This window comes from Notothenia coriiceps, unplaced genomic scaffold, assembly GCF_000735185.1.
Source record: "Notothenia coriiceps isolate Sejong01 unplaced genomic scaffold, NC01 NC01_scaffold00034183, whole genome shotgun sequence".
Classification (NCBI taxonomy): Eukaryota; Metazoa; Chordata; class Actinopteri; order Perciformes; family Nototheniidae; genus Notothenia; species Notothenia coriiceps.
Window position 1 is genome coordinate 14205 of NW_011366884.1, and position 26096 is coordinate 40300.

At 41.1% G+C, this 26096-nt stretch overlaps 2 protein-coding genes across 2 annotated transcripts in view; both read right to left on the minus strand.

Moving 5' to 3' along the window:
• Positions 1-12047, minus strand: part of col6a1 (collagen, type VI, alpha 1) — a 24729-nt gene extending 12682 nt beyond the window's left edge. The window contains exons 1-21 of the mRNA XM_010790410.1: positions 11737-12047; positions 10843-10972; positions 9389-9589; positions 9141-9300; positions 7978-8091; positions 7637-7657; positions 6689-6709; positions 6549-6593; positions 6382-6435; positions 6182-6226; positions 5270-5296; positions 5132-5158; positions 4987-5031; positions 4822-4875; positions 4216-4278; positions 3606-3668; positions 3465-3518; positions 3335-3370; positions 3164-3226; positions 2819-2881; positions 1416-1478 (exon numbers count right to left, since the gene is read on the minus strand). Of these exons, the coding sequence (XP_010788712.1) occupies positions 1416-1478; positions 2819-2881; positions 3164-3226; positions 3335-3370; positions 3465-3518; positions 3606-3668; positions 4216-4278; positions 4822-4875; positions 4987-5031; positions 5132-5158; positions 5270-5296; positions 6182-6226; positions 6382-6435; positions 6549-6593; positions 6689-6709; positions 7637-7657; positions 7978-8091; positions 9141-9300; positions 9389-9589; positions 10843-10972; positions 11737-11821 (1434 nt within the window). The 5' untranslated portion in view covers positions 11822-12047. The remainder of the gene's footprint in view (positions 1-1415; positions 1479-2818; positions 2882-3163; positions 3227-3334; positions 3371-3464; positions 3519-3605; positions 3669-4215; positions 4279-4821; positions 4876-4986; positions 5032-5131; positions 5159-5269; positions 5297-6181; positions 6227-6381; positions 6436-6548; positions 6594-6688; positions 6710-7636; positions 7658-7977; positions 8092-9140; positions 9301-9388; positions 9590-10842; positions 10973-11736) is intronic.
• A 3222-nt stretch (positions 12048-15269) lies between these two features.
• Positions 15270-25287, minus strand: LOC104962025 (uncharacterized). The gene is made up of 14 exons (XM_010790411.1): positions 25143-25287; positions 24351-24553; positions 23603-23695; positions 23422-23514; positions 23190-23300; positions 22948-23080; positions 20918-22308; positions 20450-20468; positions 19029-19234; positions 18831-18923; positions 18437-18532; positions 18154-18264; positions 17340-17469; positions 15270-17248 (listed from the first exon to the last, which is right to left on the minus strand). Exons 1-14 carry the CDS (start codon positions 25144-25146, stop codon positions 15378-15380), a joined length of 4554 nt encoding a protein of 1517 aa, XP_010788713.1. The 5' UTR covers positions 25147-25287; the 3' UTR covers positions 15270-15377.
• Between the last annotated feature and the right edge of the window lie 809 nt (positions 25288-26096).

Sequence of the window (26096 nt, forward strand, 5' to 3'; positions counted from 1 at the left end):
AAATCCATAAGATTGGGACATCATTTCTTTTATATTTGCTGATCCGTGCATCTCCTTGAAACCTTCGACCCAAAATTTCGCGAACTTGTTGCTCACCCAGGTTGTAGAAATTTCGAGGTGACATTCGGTGATCAAATTGAGGCTTTCCAGGTTCTAACGAAAATGACGTAGATGAACGTAAGGTTGTTCTCGAGAGGTAGTAGTTATTTAGGTACACCATAATTGGTTCGTGTAAGAAGTGGAGGTGTTGGCCGTGATACAAACTGCAAGTTACAGTCCCAGTGGACTAAGGAGTGAAAGGGTTGCCGTTCCCCCCCCCCGGCTAATATCGCAACGCTTCAAAGTTGAAAGGTCTACCTTACGAGGTAGTTGCTGATAGATATGGCTGAGGGGACTTTGCACACATCATCTTGCTAACTCTAGCGCCTCTTTACGAAGCGAGACGTACTAGGTAAGAGTGTGCAATCGTTGTAAAAAGAATTGAGGTTATAGTTCGTGTAATACAAAAAATAAAAAAAGAATAAAATTAACATATCTAAGCCTCGAAAACAACGAAATTTAGTAATAGTTAAAGGTAGGGTAGGTAAGAATGGAGAAACCAGCTCGAGTGCGCTAGAATTTGAAAGTACGCAGCCGAAAAAAATCTGCCTCTTCCTTCAGACTTCCTTACAGAGCCCCTCCTTCAACACACACGAACGTGCACATGACCAATGAAGGCACGATATAAGTTTGTGCACAGATGGAAGGCTGACAGGCAGGTAGGCCATCCAGTTACTTTAGCCGGGCCGGCTTAGATGATTGGTTGTGCTTTTTACAGCGCCACGGCTTCCACAGATGAAATATTTGTATATATTTATTGTCAAAGCATTTAATTTATTCATTTTGATCGGGATGTTAAGAGCATTCCATGGAATATAACAAAAAGTGTTTCTGAAGTGAATTATCTACCCTACCTTTAAATAATGGTAAAAAAAACAAAAATTTGAGCTGTTAGTTCTTATTGGGTTTAACACTAAAAAGCTTCCAAATGTAAAACAAATTACTGAAAGTTAAGTGTTGATACTCTTTTCAGCTAATCTTCGTGAGAGTGGGCGTGGTTTGATTACATTGAATTAACTGTGACCAAACAACTGTCTTCAGATTCAGATTCAAACATTGCTTAAACCTGATTGGTTCATGGAACTATGTGACATCAACCTTTTTCCAGTTGAGCCGCGCCCACTTAAAACACGAGGTCCAATAAAAACACCAAAACTATCTTCTCTCATGTGAAATGATCAGAAAAGTGTTCATCTAGGATCAAATCACTCATAGTTAGAAGCTGATGTATTGAGCAAATGTGTGTTTTCAGGATCTTTTAGTAAATGTATGCTCTTCGGGAACATGTGTGCGTGTTTGTGTCTTGTTGGGCTTACTTCTGGTCCAGGTGTGCCTTCATCTCCTCTATAGCCAGGAGACCCGCCCTTGCCAGACTTGCCCTGGAAAACAACAACACCGTTAATGAGACGCAGTTAAAACACTTTTCCTACAAAAACAACCACATAAAGCACAATGAAAAAAAACTGGCAACCTACTACATGGGGAAGAAGTAGGTTAATGACACACTTTTGGACAATATTTAAGGTATCCAACGCTGTACTTTTGGACAACCATGTTTGAAAAAATAAAGAATGAAAAAGCTTATTGGAAGAATTCCTCACCCATCTCTCCAATGAGTGTTTGGCACAGGCAAACTGTTAACATGTTTTGCCCCCCATTGGAGATTGCGCAGCTTTAGGACACTAGTGCATTACTTTGGATCACACCAATGGTGAGCTCCAACAGCCATGTGACTGTAGTTGATAGAAGGAGTGCGCTTTTGAATGTGTGCTCTTTCCTCACAAACAACAGCTGTGTACGGCTGCTGCATGCATCACCTCATTCTTGTCCTGAAGTTACACTACTGAAATGGAAGAAATCCCTTCGTCTTAGAGTTCCTCGAAGCCAAAACCTTTTTTTCTCAAGGCTTACTCATTGCAGTGTCTGCTTGGCTAAATCAAGACCGGTTCTATCTATCGACTGGATACATTCAATTAATACTGCTCTACTTACTTACATCTGTCTCAAGATTGGACAGAATAATAGATATATTTGCAGAAATGGCAAAATACACTAATACTACAACAACATTGCTAATATGTTAAAAGGAGGTTATAAATACTTGTAATACAGTGGGCTATACCTTGCTTTTTGAGTGCAAATGGCTTCCATGACATTACCGAGCATGAGGACTCAGTTTTTCTTCAGTCAATGAGGTAGGTCTAACATGTTTGTTATTCCATGTTTTCTGTATTACTCGGTTTACTCAATCAAAGCAGAAAGCACAAAAGAGCCATTCAAAGTCTTGACATCACAGAGGGGACCACAACTAATGCTTGTAACCTATCATTATTATTACACTGCCTGGTGCCCTATTAGGAAAACCATACTGAGGCTTTGGCTGGGGCGGACGGAGAGAAGAACTGAGTCAGAGGGGAAAGAGTGAGTGTGGATGTTCCCTGGTGGAGTAAGAGCTGAGAATGAGGAGGAGTGGGCAGCGCTCTGGGGCAGCAGCCTCTGTTTAAACTTCTGCCCAATAAAGCTACTCCCCCTCAGCATGAAATATGGATGGAAGCAGAAGGAAGCAAGTTCTCCTCTCCTACTGGAAAATAAGGATGGTGCCAGATAGAAAAGAGGGTGGTCCCCCTACTGTAACTCTACACAATATGCTAACTAACAGTGGTTTATATAGCTCCCGTGTGTTTGTATCTATGTAAATGTGTATTTGAGTGTGTCTTACAGGGTCTCCGTTGGGGCCAGCTGAGCCCTCCCTCCCCTGCTCTCCACGGGGTCCAGGCTCCCCCTGGCAAGGAAAAGAACAAATGTATAAACATCTAAAGGCGTTGAGGACAGTAACAATGGACAAGTGAAGCACACAGAGCCAACTTTCAAACAAAGTTAGAGCAGTAGGAGCACACTGGGAATTACTTTATGGAAACAGTCTTCCATTAAGGCTGTTGAAATTGACTCGATACAAATGCCAAAAAGCATTTCCCATGGATTTTTTTAAGGAGGACTTGCTGAAAACTCACGGACCCTGAGGGACTGCGCTTCCTCCCTTCTCATCGACCTTATCATCACTTACCAGGTCTCCTCTCGGCCCTCTGTTTCCACGGGAACCTTGCTCGCCTTTCTCTCCAAGTTGTCCCTATAAGGCATTTTAAAGATGTCAACAGATATTTTGGTAGCTGTCACACACTCGTCAATAATAGTCATTTCATTTTCAGATTGATAATCATTTCATAATCGGATTTACTCTCTCGCCGCGATTGCCATCCTGTCCCGGTGAGCCCTGTCGAAGAAAAACACAAAGAAGGAAATTATGACGAGCCAATACAGATCATAGAGTTGATGTTCCTGCCGTTGTCAGGTGTTACATCGCTTACATCATCGCCGCGCTCTCCATTGTCCCCGTTGTTTCCGCCAGGGCCGCGATCACCCTGTCACAACACAGATAAAAGGGTCACATTTCCTCGAAGAAGACCCGGAGATCATACAGATCCATATTTTATGTTGTACTGATTTACCTGAGGTCCCAGAGGGCCGTAGTTTCCAGGCCTTCCTGATTCGCCATCTCCTCCAGCATCTCCCTAAAACCAAATGTGTCTTATTATAATGCACTGAAAACCAATTTGACATCTTGGTACGTAGCGTAAGAAAATATTGCTCCACTTGAGTATTGCTATTTGTGTATTTTCTGGGATACTGTCGATCGATTTGAAAACACACAAACACATTTTTTTTAAAAGAACTTTTTGGGCAGCCCAAGAATTTAATTTTTTAATAAATAGTTAAAAAATGTGAGCACTTTGATTAAAAAAATTATTAAGTCAAATTTGACTACTTACACTTATATCGCTAAACAGATAGTGCTATGCTATTGGTTTATACAGGGACTGCACTGTTTTTATTGCATGAAAAAATAAAAACATTTTACTCAGATTACACGCATATGGTAGTTTATGCTATGACACTTTTCCCTAAAAATAGATTTGAAAACATTGCTTTATATTGCCTTCTTTACAGTAATGAAGTATACTGAATTATGACCCCTGTGTCTTCATACGTATCATATTTTAAGTTCCTACAGATACACAGCCCTAAAAAAGAGCACAGATATTTTTTTTCACATCTTACTTTTCCTCCTTTCAGCCCATAAGGACCGGAGTCTCCCTTTGGTCCCGACTCTCCTTGCATGCCCTGGAAGCAGGAACGCAGACATGATCTCAGTACATCACAAGCAGCTGAATCCACAACACTCAATCTCAGGGGCCCTGCGAGTGTGTGTGTGTGTGTGTTTACAGTATGTCTATATGGCTTCATTTAAACAATATGATAGCAGAGAATGTAAACGCAGCAGTGATTAAGAGCCGCAAGCCTCAGTTAGACGGTCCCGGGGGGGAATCCAGACGCAGGTTGGGATTTTGTTCAGGGCCGCACCCAGGTTGGCATTCCTAAACATGTAACTGTGGCTAATGGATGATCTGTAAACAATTTAGCTGAGCCTCGGGCGGATACGGAAATGGCCTGTTTGAGTGTGTACGTCTGTTTAAAAGAGAGCTAAGACAGTGTGTGACCTGACACCTACACATGTGAGGGTTTGGTGTCAAACCTGATGTCATCTAAGGATTTCCATTTGTCTTGGATTCAAACTGTGCAATGTGTGCCATAAGTAAGTTGAGTTGAGGCCAACCTGAAGACCATAATAGTGGGATTACTCTGAGATTAAGATAAACGACTCACATCTGATCCGGGAGATCCTTTACAGCCGGGAAGACCAGCGAAACCACCCTCACCCTAATGAAGAACACCAGAGAAACAAAACTTCAAACAACTTTATTGAATCAGCAAAACATCAGCCACACAGAGAGGCTGTATTGTTGGGATGTTTCGGGGTCTGTTACTCACCTTGCGTCCATCGATTCCGTCATTCCCTATTAGACCTTTGTCTCCCTGAGAAAATACGACAAGATGATGAAGTAGAATAAAATAATAATTGAACAAGAGATCACAGATAGGGAGCAGCCCTCTGGAGCTGTGAAGAGGAGCTCACCTTGAAGCCTTTGTGTCCTCTTCCGCCCTGCAAGAAAAACACACAGCGTTAGTTAGCCATGTCCGTGAATTACACAGTACAGAAATTCTCAAACATAAATGGTATCCTGTTCAATCAGATGTTTTTAAATGTTAGTACCTTTTCTCCTCGGCCACCACGGTCTCCCTGCAAACAGAAATACACATGTTAGAAATGTCATGAAGTGATCAGAGAGGTCACAGCCAATTAACATGGGAATATAACATTTGTTTAGGTTTGTAAATGTTTCCTCCAACAAACTTCCTGTTGTCAGTTTGTTTCTGGGTCATAACCATGTTTGTGAATCTAAAAAGGTGGATATGGCTTCAGACAAACCCTTGGACAACAAATGACTGGACCTCATGTGTTTATGAAATGCACTGCCTAGAGAAACTGACCTTTAGTTTTGGACTACAATAAATATGAACAATATATAAAACACTGGCATTTGATGACTATGTATATGCATTACAGATACCTTAAAGACCCTGCTCCTATAACAGAATGGTTTCATCTATTTTAAATGATTATTTTAGCTTCATATTATTAATTGAGAGTGTGGCGATTAATTGGTATTTACCAATACTGTGATATGTAAAAAAAAGAAATATTGATATAATGTTTAAAATCCATTTGTGATGATAACATATAAATAATGCAGCGCCTCTTTAATCATTTCTAATTATTTTCGCTCATCTCACTACCCATTACCGAAATTATATTATTTGGCAAAAAAGAGACAAAATGCACAATAAGCAAATAAAAGTTTACATTTGATTGATAGCTTTGAGGTTTTTACTTTCAAGACATCGCTAAAATGTAGTTATCTGGATTATTTTTGGTCATCATAATAGTGTATTGAAAATGTGAAATGTTTCTAATATGAATCCAATAAATATGCAAAAGAGAATGGGCAAACTCAGTGTCAATTTGCTTGTATGTTAGCATCCATGACTCATAGCTTTCTGATCCAATATCTGTCTATGCTCCTTTATATAGAAGATGTTTGATTCAGACTTAAGTGAACCCTACCTTCATTCCACTGTAACCAATGGGACCAGCATCTCCAACGTTGCCCTGTAAACACACAGAGAGAAATATTAGACGACATGGATGACCCTTCCATTAAGCCTGCATGCATAATCAAAAAAACTCTGTTGCTTGTTGTGTCCTCTTGCATGCATGTTTGTGTGTTGGTGCTGTGGTTGGTGGAGGAGGAGGATGTCACCTACCGTGGCGCCAATATCTCCCTTCTCTCCTGGCATCCCTGGTCTGCCTGATTCTCCCTGTAGAGAGGCAAAAAAAGAACAGATAATGTTATATTCTTTGCATTTTCTGGACGGCCATCTCGAGTGCTTAGAAAGGTACAATTGGTTGTTTGTATATTATTTCATCACACCTTAGCGCCACTGCCTCCGTTAGATCCTTTGGGCCCTCCTGGAGCCTGCAGACAAAACAATAAAATACAAAAAGTAAAACAGCTGCTCGAAGGAGAAGAGGAATTAATGTTGACGATGGCATAATTAATACCATACTTACATTGCAGTCGAAAGAGCAACACTGCGGAAAAAAAGAAAATATATTAACTTACATCAGAAAAAGCTCTCAGTATCTATGCATTTTGAAGATTATTTTTGATAAATTCAAGGGGTAGTTTGTTTTCTGGTCAGATCATAAGTGATACTTAGTTTAACTATCAGGTGACTGTCAGGCTGGGTAATATAACTCATATTTAACATATAACTGCAATGGTTTTGCTGGATATACTGTACAAAGATAGTGAATATCACTTCAATCTCAGTTTGCTTTTCGTGCTCATTTCAGCTTCCTGTGGCTGCACTGAATGACCCCTCCTTGTTTCCTGAGTTTACTTTACAGTTTAGACTAGCAGTAATGAGAATAAACAACTGAGAATGAGCTAAAGGAAGGTAATAGCCTTAAAACAAGTCAAAATACAACACAAATATAGACCCTGTAAACATCCTCACTACTTTTAGGTAAGATGTATCGCATTTATAACATAAATAATTGTTGTATCCAAAAATAAATAAAGTTTGTTTAGTGGAAAAATGCAGTAGACAAGAATGTTGTCTATTCGAGCTGCATCAGCAAAACTTATCATAAACTACTCTGCTGTCGGGATGTTTCAGCTGCCAGAATATTCAGCGATGAAGGGAGTGTCGATATTATAAAGACAAATAGGAATGCTTTTGTATATACTCAAAAATGGAGTAAGGCCCAAGCACCCAGTCTAAAAGGTCCTACTGTTAGCTGAGTGCATTCAGTCTGAAAACTAATAGACACACTGCCAAAAAAGCTTTAAAGTGAAAATGTTCTGATCGTTTGAATCTACAGTACTTACTGTGCATACACATACGTTTTAGTAAACTAACCAATGCACAATTACTATGTACCGCCTTCTTTAATATATAAAGGCAGTTAGCAAACACATAAACAAAATGTAACTTCCTTTCACAAATATCTTACCGTATCCTTTGTCTCGTTTGTCTGAAAACAGGGAAAGAAAACAGAAAATTAGCGCAATTAATAAACGTTGAATTGCATATATACAGAGGAGAAGAGAGGAGAGAGGAGGGGAGAGGAGAGAGATGGGGAGAGAAGAGAAGAGAAGAGGAGAGGAGAGGAGAGAAGAGAAGAGAAGAGAAGAGAAGAGAAGGAAAGGAGAGGAGAGGAGGGAATGAGAAGAGAGGAGAGGAGAGAAGAGAAGAGAAGAGAAGAGAAGAGGAGAGGAGAGAAGAGAAGAGAAGGAAAGGAGAGAAGAGAAGGAAAGGAGAGGAGGGAATGAGAAGAGAGGAGGGGACACATACGATCATATCGATGATGGTGCGAATGGTTTCCATCTTGGTGCTCCTGGAGTCGTCAGCAGCAGTGAAGTTCTGTCTGTAGTTTGAATCTGTGGCGATGACTGACAGCCTGGTGTCCTGGGGAGACACAGATACACACATCATCATCACATGGCAGCTAGCTCAACATTAGCTTCTGGCAATATGGTCGCTAGTCCTGCTGCCAATATAACAGGCATCATCTACAGTTGGATTTCCATGTAGATCAAAAATCAAACAAAGATCAAAAACACTTGTTGAATCCATCATCTAGTGATTATGTATTATATTCAGCCTCATCACATTGAAATGTAGATCATGTCATGAGTCAAATTTGAGTTTTAGATTTTGAGAGTCAGTACGCTTACATTTAACTCACTTTACTTTAGTTCACCTTAATTCAATGACAACACAGCCAGTCTGTTTGAGTGTTATAACTTGATTTGAAGGTTAATGTTAGAATTAGTTTAAGATTAATGATATTGTTTGCAAAAACGCATTACACCTTTTGGCTGTAACTAATGCTGTATATGGCATTAGCAGTGTAATTTATTTATTGGCATTCTATAAGCAGTTTTATTGTGAAATTCCCTTTTTGAGTTTCGGAAATCTTAATCATATTTTCGCCCAAGCTACAGTAGGACTCACACAGATTACATAGAGACCGATTCAAAATACAATTCATATGTATATTTATTATTTAGTATTTAGGATATAATAAGAAATTGAAAGACACTGAAAGGGTTGTTTAACATTTTGAATATATTTCTCTTTTTACTGATCATGACTTAAAACAGCTACACTAAGTAGAGACGGTGTAGTTTAAATGATTGACCGTTACCGCACAACCCAACATTTTTCATCAAGTTCGGATCAAATCCTGATTAGTGCAGCCACAATCTTGAAATAAATTGTTCCCAACTGAGCCACAGAACAAACACTACAATGGAATTAAATCAATGAAATAATCAAAGGCATTGAAACTGATTAAGAAAATAGATTTCTTTACCTTTATTCTCATAAGTTTATGGGTAAGGATTGGGGTTTTGAATTAAGTTGGGGTGTATTTTATAAATGTAATATATTCTAATGAGGGACTTCAACAGCATACTAGTTTGAATATGTGTGTGTTTGTGTGTTTTCGGTACCTCCTGGTCAGGTGAGATGGCAACAGCGAACACTTTGACTCCATGCTGCCTGGCTTCATTAGCGGCCTCCTGTACGCCTCCACATGGCTCTTTGTAACCAGTAATGGGATGGCCATCGGTCACTACCACGATGTACTTGTTCTCATGGTAGTGGGAGCCCCTGCCAAACAAACACACACTCAGAAATGTTAACACTTCTCTTAAACATAATCTGCTAGAGTATTCATGTTACTGTGAGTTAATATTACCCAATGAGCAGCTCAGCCAGACCCTGCTTGATGGCACAGTCAGTGTAAGTGCCCTTGCCGATGTAGTCGATGCCCCTGACGTCGGCCTTCAGTTCCTCGCGCTGAGTCCTCAAATCACTCAGCGCTCGCACCAGTTTGACGTCATCACTGTAATGCAGCGCTCCTGAGTTCCACGTCAGGATGCGGTCACATCGGTGGCGCCTGAAGCAATAGATAGTTGGCTTAGTAACAGTTATCCTACAGTACAGCTATCAGCTTCACTTAATGCAGTATGTTACGGAGAGGCAGTGGTGGAATTTGCTACATGATACACTTCATTCTTGAGTTATCATACAGCATCAGTTATTATTTTCTTTGCAGATTCTGACTTGACACAAAACCTCCTATGGTTGAGTAAGAGATGATGAATTATGATGAAGTAGTTGTAATAATAAAATATTAAAGCATCATAATATTTGGACACTGACCGTTGCAATTCTGTTTAAAGATACTTTGTGGACAATAATTCACACAATATGAAGCAACCTCCAGGGCTGGAGAAGGAAGTCAACGAGGAAGTGCCAATAAATGCAGTTCCTCTAATGGCCACTCGAGGCTGGCTCCAAAAGCGAGTCAATTTCCAATAACCCCCATGTTAAAATGGCCAATTTTAACACTTTTGGTCCCTATGGCTCCATATTGTATCTGTTTATGACAATTTCAGGATTTTAAATTTGGCAACTGACCTGATAAAATGATATTAAGATCAAAGGTATGCCTTCTTTAGGGAGTGACAGGAGTGAGCTGTCATAGCAGCTAGCTGTCTGCTTTGCATCACCTAAGTTTATTGAGTTACTGAACTTTATATCTCTGCCGGGTTTGTTGTGTCTGGAGAATTGTATATATTGGACAAACAATATGGCTACCTAGGCGGTTAATCTTACATCAGGCTCCTGCTTGCAATGGGCAAGCATTTGTTGACCAGTTTTGAACTGGATAGCAAGAACTGTTAAGTCTTTTGTTTAAGTGAAACTTGGCTAAATACTTGAAAACTGGTAAAAATTGTTCAACCAGGACACTGATTTTTTATATAACAGAACAAAGGTTTCCCATTAGAATAAAAGGGAGGAGTCGTACAACATTGTGAACAGCGAAAAAGGCAAAACTTAAAGGATGGTGCATGCACTTTGCTAACCAAGCTAGCGTTAGCTTTAACGTGAAATGTAGTGTTTGTTATGCTAACAGTATCAGCCAAACTCAAGGCGACTAAATTATATTTTTTTATTATGTTTGTTTGTGTGTGTGTGTGTGTGTGTGTGTGTGTGTGTGTGTGTGTGTGTAGAGTAGTAGTAGTATAGTAGTTGTTGTGTGTGTGTGTGTGTGTGTGTGTGTGTGTGTGTGTGTGTGTGTGTGTGTGTGTGTGTGTGTGTGTGTGCGTGCGTGCGTGTGCGTGTACGTGTGTGTGTGTTTCTTACATGTCCTTGAGTTCATCTATAAAGTTAGTGGTGAATTTTTTGATCTGGTCAATATAAAAGTTGGGAGGTTTCTGTCTGAGGGCGACACTCTCGGATGTATCCAGCACGAAGAAAAGGTCAACCGGACAATCTGAACACACAAATAAAAAAACAGATAAACAAACAAAGATCGCTGTCAGCAAACACGATGCATGCATTGAACAAGCATAAAACCAACAAAGTTTTTATGAAGCAGCAAACATTATCAACTTATTATCCATCTATCAATTGAAGTGATGCTAGCGCAGGTGTCACTCATAGATTGTAGGCTTTACTGCTGCACTGGAGGCCAACCTCATTTTAACACAATGCTTTTTGGAGAACGCTGGCAATTTACTTGATACATTTATCTATAGGCCTACAGGTAGACAGGGGCAGGCCTGTACTAAATACCTATACACTCATAGCTGTCTGCATGTAGCTACACCTGTAGCCTACTGGCCCTTATGCACTGTAACTTGGCAAGGCAGCAGGCCTGAGGTACCATCACCTGCAATTTGTCCAAATGTATCACTTTGCATTCACAGCACTGGTACTTCTTAGTCTGCATCCCACCCAGCTCTTAGCCTATTAGGACAACCATGGGATCAAACAAGGGCTTGCTTAAAGTGGGCTATAGGCTACTGTCATATTCTGATCTTATTTACAGTTTATATTGCATCTGTACGCCCTTTTAAGGATTCACACTTAGGGGAGCAAAAGACAAGGAACATCTGGAGTATCTCTGGGAGCAAACGTCACTTCACTCTGTATGACATGTTGCATTCAAACACAACGAAATGTTAACATGCAAGGAAAAGCCATGATCATAAGTAACTGTAGCATTTTTCTTGGAACATATTTCAGCCAACTTACCGGCAAACTTGTTTATTTGGGTCGTTGTCTGCGCTCCGGCCAGGAAAACGCAGAGCAGCGCAAGGAGACCTCTCAACGTCTCCATGGTTAAACGGCGAAAAAAAACTACTAATAAGTCACAAAACAACACAATACCCACAAAAAAATAATTTCGAAACACTCCGACCCAAAACCCAATACCTATACACCGATTCTGCACACTTTTCGATGATCCAGCGCTCCGCCGCAGTTTGTCCGAGGCGATCCACAGAGCGCGCAGAGGAGGACCAGAGCGCACGGAGAGGGAGGAGGGGGGAGGAGAGGGAGGAGGATAGAGTTCACGCGCTCTCACTGAGGACGGGCCGTAAGGATTGGACCAGAACGCGCACGGATTAAAAAGTTCACACAAAATCCCAGATATGCATGCTTCCTTAAAAGGGCGAAAGGGACGTGGATACTCAGGAATAAACAACAGAACTGCTGACTTGGAGAGGATGCTCTGATGTGCACAGATTCTTCTTTGCAGGGAGGAGAGTGCGTGTAAAACTGATCTTGATTGTGTTGTAATAATTTCAGGACATTTAAAATTACAAATCAGACGTTTGTGGTGCTTTTGTGTCGTGAGCGTAATATGCCATGAACAAAATTAAGAACAAGAATAGAATGCACACTTGAGTCACTTCATCAAACTTAATGAAAAGCAGCTGACCCATATTGGAAGCATTTGTATTCCCTTTCTTTAGAAAAGTCTCTCATTTCTTTGGGAGATGGGTGGGGTTTGAATACATCTGGTTCATTTCAACATCCAGACCTGACCTGAACATAAAAGCACGATGAGGAGGAGGAGGGTTGGGGTATTTAGTCATTTCCCCCCAGAAGCAGGAAGAGACACAGTGCCATCTAGTGCTTCTTGAGAACAAATGTTGGACAGGACTTTGGAAAGAGTTTTTTTTTGGGGGGGGGGCGGGGCGGGGGGCACTTCCATGGAAGCAGGCAGATGTGTGTGGAGGCGTGGGCATTTGGCAAGGTGTTGATGTGGGTGGATGCTGGGTGGTTGCTGTGGACATACGTTTGTGTGTTGAGCTCAAACTGTGAGGAAGGCCTGGACTCAGATTTTCCACTGAGATCACCTTTTCATGGAGGAAAAGTTGTGAGGAGAAGGAGGAAAGGAAAGGAGGGATGATGAGGAGAGAGGACATCTGGGAATGATCTGCATTTATTAGCAGGCTCTCATAGTAAATCTGTTGAATTCCTGGCAGCTGTTGTGGGGGGAGTAAATTGTGATGCATTTATTTTTGAAATGTCTCAATAACAGGATCAGGAATACATTAAGCAATACAAAAATATTGAGGAATTCATTAGCCAAGCATTTATGAGTGTTTTACAGTCGCATGGTGATGTTTTTCAAAGGAAGGCATCTTTTAACGGTCCTTAACGGCTTTGAGTTCAGTGAATTACCTCATTATGGAGTCATTATCTTTTCCCCAGAGGAAAAAACAATTGGGGGTTGTCCTCAAAAGGTCAAGATAAAGCTCCTAACATGAAGAAAAGGAGAACTCCTATGCTTCCTAAATCTGAGAGCATGCTCTGCATAATGTCCCAGGCACAGGATGCAGAGTGAGTTTCCACAGGATCCTGATGTTCAGTGGAGGAGATTAGTAGCAGTTCTGAGTCAGAGAGACGGAATAGTGTGGTGTTTAACATCTTGCAACATTTAACGAGCCTCCACATCATTCATCTCCCTGTGAATGGCACATCTTTTGGTTTGTTTAAGAGAATATGATTCATATGCAAATGAAAGAACATGGATGAGATGAAACACAAGGGGGAAATGAGGGGGGAAAAAAGCCTCTTTCTTCCAGGGAAAAACATGAAAGTCAGTACAGCACAGATGGAATAGATTAATCACACTGTGCCTGTAACGCTATGACGTAAGTCTACATATGCCGACAAGGTAACTGGAAACAGTGGTGGTCCAGTTTAAACTTCACTGTTAGGGCTGAATGGCACTGTGAAAACACAACAAAAAGCGAGGACTTGTTTTGGTTTTGGTTTAAACCACTTCAGATACCGCTCGGCGCCAGTCAAAACATAAGGAAATTGCTGGCTAATCAGAATACCAAACCCCTCCAAATTAGGCTAATGACAGGAAATGGGCCGGGCCAACTTCCCCTGCTGTAGTCCCTTATCAATCTCTCGTCTCTCAGACATATTTTTAATCGTCTACAGCCGGCAGAGAAGCAGATGATTCTTGATTAATGCCATTCTTAATTTCATCCCTATGCCTATAAGTGTCTTACAGTGCATGAAGTGTAAGGGGGAGATGATACTGGTCATCTGCTGCCATCTAGTGAAACATTTATTCAGAAAGCAAATGCAATTTCAAATTTCCCTTTGCAACTTCCACCCTTTTTCCTCCCAACTCTTAACAGTTTTCCTTTGTTTAACAAAATGGTATCAACAAACACAAGGTACTACCAAGGGAATTTAATGTGAAATTCATGAACCTTGCAAACCATAATTGGGTGAGATAAAAGGCCGGCAGGAATAAAGTTATTTCATGTTGAAATAAACCATTGAACCTCTCAGGCACGCACACATTTCTCTCAGTATATTTACATCCAACGTTTAACATACGATTTTATTCCATGGCTTTAGAAGCCTTTGCAAAAATATATTTTCACCAATATTACAGTTTCTGCACATTCACCGAAATAATATCCGGAATAGTATCCAAACATATTCATGCATAAGAAACTGTTGGTCAAAAATAATTCAGTATGGTGCGCATTGAGGGGAAAGAAAGAGTATGTGCTAACGTAAAGGAAATAGTTGAATTCTTACCACGTTAGAGGAGATTGATACCGCTTTATCTGAAAAGTGGCATCAGAGTTTATGTATATATAGACAACGCATCTCTTAACCAAAAATATAATTGGGAGATGGATTCTGCGCAGTGTTGAGCAGGGTCACAGTTTGTTAGCACTTAGCTGATATGTTAGCACCTGTTTGGCTGATATGATAACTAAACTTATTATCGCTATACACACTTTAATTATGAAATGTACACGTTGTTACCTTGCCTGTAGCCTTGCTCCGTGATCACTTCACTCAGACAAGCTGTCAATCACAGTTGTCTATCATGATGTCACTCCCTTTTAATAGCATCAAACAACTGAATATGAATCAGAAAAATCCACACCTGAATACACGTCGTGTGACAAGAACTACCTAAAAAGACAGAAACTATCTTTGGGAAAATTGTATTTTAAGTATGTTTTGACTTTATAGTGCAGTAACATGGAGGGTTTATAGTCTGTACTGTAGATTTGGGGGAGATAAAGATGCTTTGGCTTCACTTGAGGGTAGCCCTAATGTCATCTATCTTTGCTTACAGTCTAATAGTGGTATCAATCTTCTCATGTGATTATCTAAATAATTATTAGTTAGTGGATTTCCCAAAAAGGTCAAACTATTCCTTTAAATGCTCAAAAAGTCTGTGTATGACTACATTTACTATACAGTGAAGAGGAAACATTTCACCTCAATTTAAACAGCATCATTTTATGTTCCTTCACGTATTGCTTGGTTTCGTTGGTCCTTTGTAACTGTAGCAGTGTAACTGCCAAATGGTGTGAATGTGAATGTGTGAAATGTTCTGCTCAGTTCATGTTGGAGTGGCTCTTCAGGTGCCTCCTTAGGTGGTTCAGACAGGTGTAGGTCTTGGGACAGATCTGGCAGTGGTACGGTCTCACCCCTGAGTGGTTGAGCATGTGCTGCTTCAGCACACTTCCATCTGAGAAGGCTTTCCCGCACTGCGTGCACACGTACGGGCGCTCCCCTGTGTGCACGCGCATGTGAACAGTGACTTTGTGTGCCATTGTGAAACCTTTGCCGCACACTGTGCACTTGAAAGGCCTTTCTCCCGTGTGCGTGAGCCTGTGCGTGCGCATTGCACCCATTTGGGAGAAAGCCTTACCGCAATCTGGGCAAACGTGCGGCTTCTCTCCCGTGTGAACCCTGGTATGGCTCCGCAGCCCCCCCGCTGTGGAGAAGCACTGCGAACAGTGAGTGCACTGGTACGGCCGCTCCCCCGTGTGAGTGCGCATGTGCTGCTTCAAGTCGTAGCGGTTCCTGAAGCCGCGGCCGCACACCAGGCAGCTCTCCGGTCGGTCATCGTTGTGTCGGAGCTCGTGGTTGGCCAGGCATTTCTCAGACAGGAAACACTTGCCGCATTCTTGACACTGATAGGGTTTCTCGTGGTCAACCCTCTGATGGTATTTGAGCTCGCTGATGCCGGGGAACGTCTCGTCGCAGTATCTGCACCTGAAGCGATGGTTGGCGCTGTAGGGAAGCTGGTGTTCGCTCATCTGATGGTTCCTCAGCAGGTGGGCCATCTTGAAGGTCTTCCCACAATGAGAGCACTCGTATTTGGTCAGCAGCTGGACGCACTGATGTCTGACCCGCTCGTGGAGAGACCTGAACTGACACCCACACTTGGTGCAAATGTGGGACGCATTTTTACACTTCCTCTTCCTGTGCCTGGAGAGGTGAGCCTCCGTGCGAAAGGCTTTTCCACACTGCGAGCATCTGTAAGGCTTCACCGCGGTGTGGAACCTCTGGTGCTCGAGGAATTCAAAACGGTACTTAAAGCTCCTTCCACACAGTGGACAGTTATGCGTGACTCGTCCTCGCGGGTATGCAGCTTTCGAGGATTTCCTGGAGGACATAGATGAGGAGGAAGTCCGATGGGCGGAGCCACTCTTCCTGTGTTTGCCTCCGCTCATTAATTTGACACTCTCCATTTCTCCGCCCTCTTCGTGTCGTTGCTGATGTTTGGTCAGACACTTGGAGGAGATGAAGCTCTTCCCACATTGCTTACACTGATAAGGCTTGTCATGATCTACCTGTTGGTGATACTTCAAGTCACCGATTCCTGAAAATCCTACCCCGCAATGACTGCACTTGAAAAGGCGGCTTTGGACGTGAGTCAGCAGGTGTTCCTTCAAGCTGCTGGACTTTTGAAAACTCTTTCCGCAGTGTCCACAATCGTAGCTACGGCCACGTTTTGGGCAGTGGTGTCGGAATTTGTCCAGTGAGGTCGGAAAACTGTTCCCACATTTGATGCACAGATAAGCGGCGTTTTTGCATTTCCGTAGCCTGTGACCGGCTAGCAGAGTGGCTGTCCTGAAAGCCCTCCCGCACTCCGAGCAGTTGTAGGGCTGCAGCCCACTGTGGACCCTCTGGTGCTCGGTGAGAACGGAGTGGTGCTTGAAACATTTGTTACACTCTGGACATTTGTGCAGCCCTGGTTGTCTCCTGCGAGGGGACGGTAACATATCAGTCCTTTTTGGGGATTCGGGAAAGTCTGTCGAGGTGGAAGGGTTTGTGGACAGTTCTTCATCGAACATGACGATCTGAGGAACGTCATTATTTTCGTCGTCACAACCACTCGGGTGGGAAGAGATGGCCACTTCAAGCGATGGAGGAAGAGACAGAGAGGGAATGAGAAGATCATCTGGCGTAAACGGAGCTGCAGGGAGGGAAACAAATTGTTAACAAAAATCTTCAATTCAAAAACTTTATGTCGACTAGTTCTTAGCAAATGTAAATTGTGCACGTACCGATTGTACTCTTAGACAGTTTCCCGTGGCACTGTTTGCTCTGGAGAAGAAATTTAATGTCATCTCCATTTGAGACACACTGCATGTACTCTTCTAGGACAGAGGGGGCCCCGCTGATCCAGGATGCCGTCTATACAAGGGAGGCCCAAAAAAGGAAGCATTTTTAAACACAAGATGACAGGTCTCCTGATTCATCTTGAGGCACCACATGCACCACTCTCCGTGTTATAAAAACCATGCCCATAGCTAGGCCTCAATTTGTCCAGACAATAGTTGTGTGGACAGATATGCAGTACTTGAAGCTTGACAAGTATACGTTTTAGCATTGAAGTCTGTACTTTACTTTTAAGGGTAGCGTATTTCTTTGCCTGAGAGCGCATCTGGGTGAGATGCGCAGCAGTGAAAGAGAGCAGGATAATTTTGCAGCAGCTTCTCAGTGAATGCAGGGCCCAAAGCACTTGCATGTTTAAAACTAGATGCAAACAATGGTTGCTGCAATTTTTGTAATGTGAAATGCAAAGCTGGCCAGGGCTACATGTCTCAAATGTGCTTCTTTTTGGTCGGTTGAGCGTTTCAGGCTGAGCTCTGTAGGTTGTAGAGACAGGTTTGAAAGAAGAAAGGAAAGTGAGGATGGATTCGTACATGTGGTTAGATGTATAATACCCTTTAAATGAATCGATTTGGTAATTGAGACATGTGGGCTTATTTATATCCATGCCCTACTGACAAGATCGATGTTCATGTGATCATTCAATATTGTAAGAATCCAGCTGCCGTGCAAGGTTACTTTTTATTTATCTAATCCTCTTAGTACCTGTTTGAAATCAGGGATTGGCAGCAGCTCCTCCAGTCTGGTGAAAAACTCACAAACCAGAGTCTCCAGTGCTGTGTCGAAATCAGGGCCATACTCCACTGGAAACACATTCTGTTACATAGAAAACAAAAAGTGGCACCCTCAGCACATGAAAACTCCTTTAGAATTGGAGAGGAAAGATCAAAATTTCCTCCGTCAAATTTTGTTTGGTGAAATTGTGATCAAGAAATTAGTTTATAACATTTGAGTTAAGAGCACTATGTAAATGACAGGATCATTTTACCTTGAGGAAGTGTTCTCTGCCATCCGTGTCTTCAATGAGGCCTTGCACCAGCTTCATAAAGTTTGCCTCTGGTGCTTCAATGACAGGATCATTTGTCTGGGTCAGAAAACAAAAAACACACAGTCAGATTATGAAGGAACCGTCTACAAATAAAAACGAGTGCAGTTCGTCCAGCCAAGATTCAAACAACCAAATGATATCAGATTTACTACTAACTATTAATACATAAAAAGCATGAAATGAGCGGTCTGAACCAGGCACTGTTTCAAAATGTTTGCATAAGATATTTAGTCAAACTATTAATTAATTATCAAAACAGCTACAGAATCGGTTTATGCTGTTATTTATTGCTTTAGTTGTCTTATCCTTTCAGTGCTGCAACCGAAACACTCACCTCCTCAATGCAAGAAGTTCGGATTCGGTTCAAGTGGCTCTCAACAGCCTTGAGATCTTCAGGGTGTTCAGAACGCAACAGCTCAAGAGTTGTCTGGAGGAAATTTCAATTGTGAATATAATGTTTTCATGATAACCCTATCTCATTTGAATAGTTCTCATTAAACACATGATGTTATACACATTTCAAAACACTTACCCTTGCCCTCAGGCCAAGTGAGAGCAGTCTCCCTTCCCGTTTACTCATCAGCTCAGGAACTGCATCTGTTACCATGGTCACAAACTCCTCCAGTTTCCCATAGTGCTTTATGTTTCGTTGGCGAACAACTTCCCACATCACTGCTGACATCAGGCGAAGTGGTGGGACCAGGAGCGCCAGCGAAGAAAGGGGGACACTGAACTCTTCTAAATTAGAAAAATAGTTTGGGTCAAACAAACCTTAAAACTATTTGGGAACTTTGTTCTGAAACTGCTGATAATTACGTCATAATAAGTCACTTTTAATGTTAAATATATTGTGTTTCGACTATGTAGAAGATGTTGACAGTAATTAATATCCGGTTTTATATATGTATTTATATTAAAGTCGAAGGGGAATACACTCTAGTGCTAATTTGAAACAAAAAATGTATTTCCTTATCAGTGCAGCATCTTACTTTAGGGTCAGTACAGCTCCCGATCCCTGAGATGCACTGGCTAGTGTGGTATACAGCCCTGTAGGGTGCATTATCTAACGCACCACGGCTGTGTGCATACATCTGACTTCTACCACCCAATGCATGTTACAGCTTTGATGGTTAGGATGTTCCTTAAATTCTCAAATAAACACATGCAATGCGTTTCCAATGCACCCGTTGCTGCGCGAAATGGCAAACGAGATAACGTATAGAGAGTAGTTAAACATAAACAATTTGCAAACAGCTAGCTGTTAGCATCACCTCAGTAATATGTCAAATTACGCTAATTAGCCGGCTAACTATCAGTCACAAGTACCTAACAGTTGGGTTACGTTTTCGACCGTAAATATACCTAACAATACATATTTGCTTGTTGTGCCCAAGCGTAAGCTAGCATCACCAGACTAGCCACAAGGCCGCTGATGTGTGGTAAAACCGGCTCATAATTGGGAAAAACAATTCGTGTTCCAGGGATTAGACAAGGCCTGCTATGCCTCGGCTAATCCTGCGCTATGGCTATTCGGCTAGCCGCACAAGTGATATACACAGTTTTACCGAGCCTAGCAAGCTAATACATACCTGCGTCGTTCATTTTGGAATGATCTTATAACGTTGGAAAGAAAAATGATTAAGTGTGCTATCATGCATACTTTCGGTTAGCGTGCTAGCTAACCGCATACACGGCTTCAGGCGCCAACTTCTTCCTGAAACACGCTGTTCATCCTGGGAGCGTTAGCTGCGCGCTCTTAGCAGAGAGGCTCGTTTTGCATCACGGGGCAGCCCGGATAGGGACATTCATATTCTCTCTATTGCAAAATGAGACGCACCGCCTCTACGGACAATCAAATAACTACATCTTTTAACTAATGTTTCAATTTGAAAAACTGTTTTCCTGCATCCCTCATAATTCTAATGTAAAATGTTTTTAATAAATGTGTTTTACTCATAGGCTCAGAGTGAGCCTGTGTTTCAGCTTGTCAAGATTACAGGAACTTTATTTCTTGGTGAATTATCTTTTGGTTGTCTCATTTTTTAAAAATTATTAATGTTAATATTGTTCAAGTGGTTTCATGTTGGGTTTAAGTACGAATGTTGCAGCTAGACACAAACACAGGGAACTTCCATACACTTAGTAGCAAGTTTTACTTAGAGAAAATTTAAAAACATGTTTGACAGATTCACAGAACAAAATTGAAAACACAAATGTAATTGTACACGGTACAATGTGAACAGATCCAACAACACAGGTAAATGAAACAGCCAGGACAAAATCTTTTGAAAACATAGTCCTTACAGGAGATGGAGAGTGAAAACCAAGTTGATAAACGTATCACAAAAATTAGTCCAGGCTAGTTGCATGAAAACACATGAATTTGCTAAAAGTGGCATATGGTACTCTATTCAATTAGACAGTCTGGTTTTGCACTACATTGTGAGTTTTTTTCAAGTGTCTCTTCAGGTGAGTGAGGTTTGTGTAAGCCTTTGCACATATATGACAAGGGTAGGGTTTAAAACCAGTATGTTTTAAAGTATGTATTTTTAATACTGTGCCAGTAATACACCCTTGTCCACATATGGAACAGATGTAAGGGCGCTCTCCAGTGTGACCCCGCATATGAACTGTCAAGTTGCTTGCGGTGGTGAATCCCTTCCCACAGTCAGTGCACTTGTATGGTCTTTCCCCTGTGTGGATGCGTCTGTGTATCTGCAGATCGCCGGCTGACATACAACCCTTGCCACAGTCAGAGCAAAGATATGGTTTCTCTCCCGTGTGGATCCTTAAGTGTATCTTCAGGTTACCCGATCTGGAGAAACCTTTGCCGCAGTACGTGCACTGAAATGGCCTCTCACCTGTGTGACAGCGCATGTGAAGAGACACTTCATATTTGCTCTTGAAAGCTTTGCCACATTCCTCACAAATCTTTTGGTCCTGTTTCTTGTGGCGCAGCTCATGCTTTGTCAAACGGGCGACAGAGCTGAACATTTCCCCACATCGCTTGCACTGTTTGGAAATCTTGGGAGGATGACTCTTCTGGTTCCTCCTCATCTCACTCATACTGGGGTACTCCTGCCCAGATGGTTTGCACGTGAAGTTGCAGATCTTTGTGTGGGTCCGCTCATGCTTATTCAGCAAGTGCATTTTTTTAAAGCTTTTACCGCACTGAGAACAGTCAAACCATTGGACGATGCGACCACACCGGTGTCTTAATTTGTCCTTTAGTGATTGAAAGCTATCCCCACATTTAAGGCAAATATAAGCAGCTTGTGTGCACTGTGTCCGCCTGTGAGACGACATGTCACAGCTCCTTCTGAAGGACTTCCCACACTGAGAGCACTTGTAAGGGTTTTCTCCGGTGTGCAGCCTCTGATGCTCCTGGAGTTTGTAGCGGTAAATGAAACATTTTCCACAATGACTGCATTTGTGTGCAACTCTCTGCCGTGGAGGGGCAATCATTGAACTGGACGATGCGGGACTATTGGCAGATGTAGAGGGAGAATGGAAGCTGCCTGAAGCTTCATTATCACACTCCTCCAAAGTGAGAGCATCAGGAACGCTGTCACTGCATTTCTCTCCTGTTGTTTCTCCTCCATTGCTGCTCTCTAGAATGACGACGGCATCCTCAGATGGCCATATCACATCCTGTATCTCCATATTTAATGCGTCCTGAAGAGAAATAGCCTCAGATTCTTCTTGCTCCAGAAATATTTGTGTATTAGATTCTATGTCTTGAGCGTTTGTCTCAGGCAGTGAAGGAGGGAAAGATAATGACGAAAAGAGCAGCTGCTCAGAGGATGAGGGCACTGTTTGTAAAGAGAGAAAAAAAGTGAGGATTATTTATTTGCATTTCTTTCATTGAAAAAGGACATATTTTCAGGTTTATTTGTGCCTCTCCTGTGACATGTCTCCATGCTTTAAATGTTCAAAAAGCTCTTAATTGTGCTCATACTGCCTGTGCTGCAGCACCTCTTTACACCCTCTGTCTGAAACCAGAGCCCAGTCGGCTCAGTTGTGAATGGTCAACCGCTTAGAGATGTCCCGCCCCTTAGCCTATCGTGTACAATGTTGGGGCGCTAGCCAATAGAAGCGCAAGGGTGACATAGTGATATCACTATGTTACAAAAGTAAACAAAGGAGTCAGATGGAGGCGTTTCAGGCAGGGGGGGGGTCACAAAAACCTATATAACACACTACAGGAAAGGGAAACGCCCCAAAGCATTCCTTTAAAGTAAATATCTATATCTATACATGTTTAGACATTTTCTAGAGAAAACGATGAATCATTAATCTTGACAAGAATCCACGGAATAATCATTAATCTAAATGATCACTTGTTTGTGCTTGAGAAATGTCTTATGGATTGATCTTTAGTTAATTGACAGTTTGTTTGAGGCACTATTTTGTACATTAAAAATGGTTGTATCCCGGGCACACTGACTTACCACTGGTATCCATTGTGTACATTTGACTAAGATGGGCCTTGCTTCTAAGCAGTACTTTGAGGTCATCGGCTTTGGATACACACTGCATGGACTGTTCCAGCGCAGAGGGTGTGTCACCAATCAACATTGCTGTCTTTATCAATGAAAAAATAAGTATTATTTTAACAGGCTTGAACCAGACAACCAAAACCTGAAAATTATTTTATTAAGTGCAATTTTATGGTGTACGTTATTTTATTTACCTGCTTAAAGTCTGGTATAAGCAGCAACTTATCCAGTCTGGTGAAGAACTCACAAAACACAGTCTCCAGAGCTGTGTCAAAGTCAGACCCATACTCCACCGGAAACACATTCTGTGAAGAGGAACATTTAAACCATAAGCATGGATATAAAACCTCAAGATACTATTTGACCATTCAAGCAAATTGCTACTTTTCATGTCAAAACTAACGAAGGGTGAAAGCAGAATCACACCTTGAGGAAGTGCTCTCTCCCTTTTGGGTCGTCCACGAGTCTCTGAATAAACTTGACAAAGTTGGATTCCATCGCTTCATTTCCTGGATGCATCTTTAAAGTAATATAAACACATATAGAATTAGCAGAACATTCTTATATATTCAACATTTGAATGTCGGTGATTTAAAAAATCACGCACCAGTTTTGAGGTAGATGGCATCAGGCTGTCCAAACGTGTTTTAACATCTGTGAAGTCCTCTGGCTTTTCAGAACTTAATATCTGTAACATCATCTGGTGAAAGATGTTAACAGGAGTTATTAACAATTAGGGGACATCCAGAATCCCCTAATTGTAGCTACAAACAACAATAAAGAAATAATACAATTAAGAAAAGATGCAAGACGTAAAGAATTTCCATTAAGCTTTTATTATCTGAAGAGAATAAATGAAATGAAGTAAGTGAATGAAGTAAATAAGTACATTTTCATGCAAAAAGAACAGAAAATAAATGCTTAAATGTAGAGATTTCCTTTTTTTTTTCTCTATTTCTATCTCATCTTTTTTTTTTTACCTCTGTAAAGAGGCTTCGAGATCTTTATAAAAGCACTTGATATATAAAATGTATAATTATTATATTAAACAAAATATCTAGATTTGTTCTAGTTTTATTGATAAACAAAGTAGTTAGTTAGATGCAGCCTCTAGAAAAGATGAACTGCATTACTTAAAGTCATGAAATGAAAACGGAATCTTATCTAAAGAACAATTATAAAGACTAAAATACTTTTCCAAAAATGTATGTAACCAAAAACAGCAATCAGACAAACACCAACAATACAAAAAGGTTTAACATGATCATTTCTGAAGTGTAACTTTTTCCAGCTTAGATCTGCAAAAAACAACTATATTTCAATAAAAAAAAGTATAGTCCATGTGAATCACTTGCCTTTGATCTTAGGCCCAGGGTGAGCAGTCTCATCTGTCTCTCTGTAGAGATGTCAGGGATGGCTTCAGTCACCAAGGAAACAAACTCCTCCACTTTCCCATAATGCATTATGTCTCTCAGACGAACCACCTTCCACATCACAGCCGTCATCATCCTCAGTGGTGGAACCAGGAGCCTGAGCGAGGACAGGGGCAGGGGGCCCTCTGCAAGGGGGAGAGGGGACTGAAGCATTATTGCATTTAAATATGCTTTCACACCAGAAATATAAAGCATCCAAACTAATGTACAGTCTCTCTATTGTTAGTAAATGGATGTACTGAGAGCAAAAGTGATGAAAACACCTGCTTCTGTAATAAGACAGTTCATATAGGGTAATCTAACTTTTAAACACATCAACAAGTAAAAAAAACACTTCAACCTCAGTTTGACTTTACTTGAAGAAGCTGAACCAATTATAGCCTGAAAGGTGCAATTATTTTTCTTTTTCCTTTGGTTTATCCATTGTTGTGTTATCGGCAGCCAACCAACGTTTTTTTTTTATCATTTGTGAAACATTAACTAAGGCCAAAAACAAACAAAAATCTATTTCTCAGAAACGTAATTCCTCTGCTGGATACATGCACCAAATACATTAAATATAATGTAAACTGCAATAGCTTCTTCCTTTCGCGTTGTGTCTAAAACACAAAAAATAATGTTATTAGTTTAGTAAATCTAGGAAGTTGCTGTTAGCAGACAAGCTAACAACACCAAAACAATCCTACATAAACCCAACAAAACCCATAATCTTACCCATTTGTTTCCCTTTTAAGAGTTACAAAAGTTGAATTGATGCAGAGGAATGTCTTCTAATTTAGAAAATATTCTTTCCTTTGAGGCTTTCTGTGAAAAATAGTTTCTAACAGCTAATCCAGCAACTCGATGTTTGCACTTCCTTCTTCTTCGTTGGTGTTTAGAAAACCAGTTTAAAGGCGTTTTACGGCCACCTACTGGGCGGCAGTGTAGAAAAATCGGCAATGCCATACTGTCTATTTTTCTACAGTGTAGGTAACAATTAAAACAATGATGATGATACAAATGTCCCAGTATTTTTTGCCTGCCATTCCCCCCCCAAAAAAAAATTACATTGAAAAGTAATTGGGATTGTCCTCCCTAATTGGAAGGCGAGTCTTCATGATTTTCTTTCTACAATGGAGAAGTACATGTTTCTTTCTGGTTGGCTGTGTGTATTTTCCTGTTGGTTGCTTGACTATTTTTTTCATGTATGACCTCAAAAGAATGAGGATTATTTTTTCACTTTGTGAGCTCAGAAAATCTTAAACACCTAGTAAATCAGCAAAGATACACAAATGTTTGTGTACCTCCTTTTTTTAAATTAACTAAGCATTGAATATTTATCTGTTTTGAAAGTAAACTTTAAAGCTTATTTTTGCCATTAAATTCTGTAACTGTAGGTGCAACAATCCCCTGGTGGTGGCAGTGCAGTCTTTCTAAAGGTTAGTATTCATCAGAAATAAAGGGAACGTTGGAAAAGTAATTAGATAGTGCTTCATCAGACCATCTGGACAGTGTTAAGGCCCATGACACCAAGTAAATCCCTGCAGTGCCTATTGTGTGACAGAAGGATCCTAAAGGCTATTTCCTCTACTCAGATTCTCAGCCCTTTTTGTGAAGCCAACCTCGATGTGTACTTACCACCAACAGCCACCCAGCAGCATAGGGTTTAAACATTTATCCAAGGAAGCT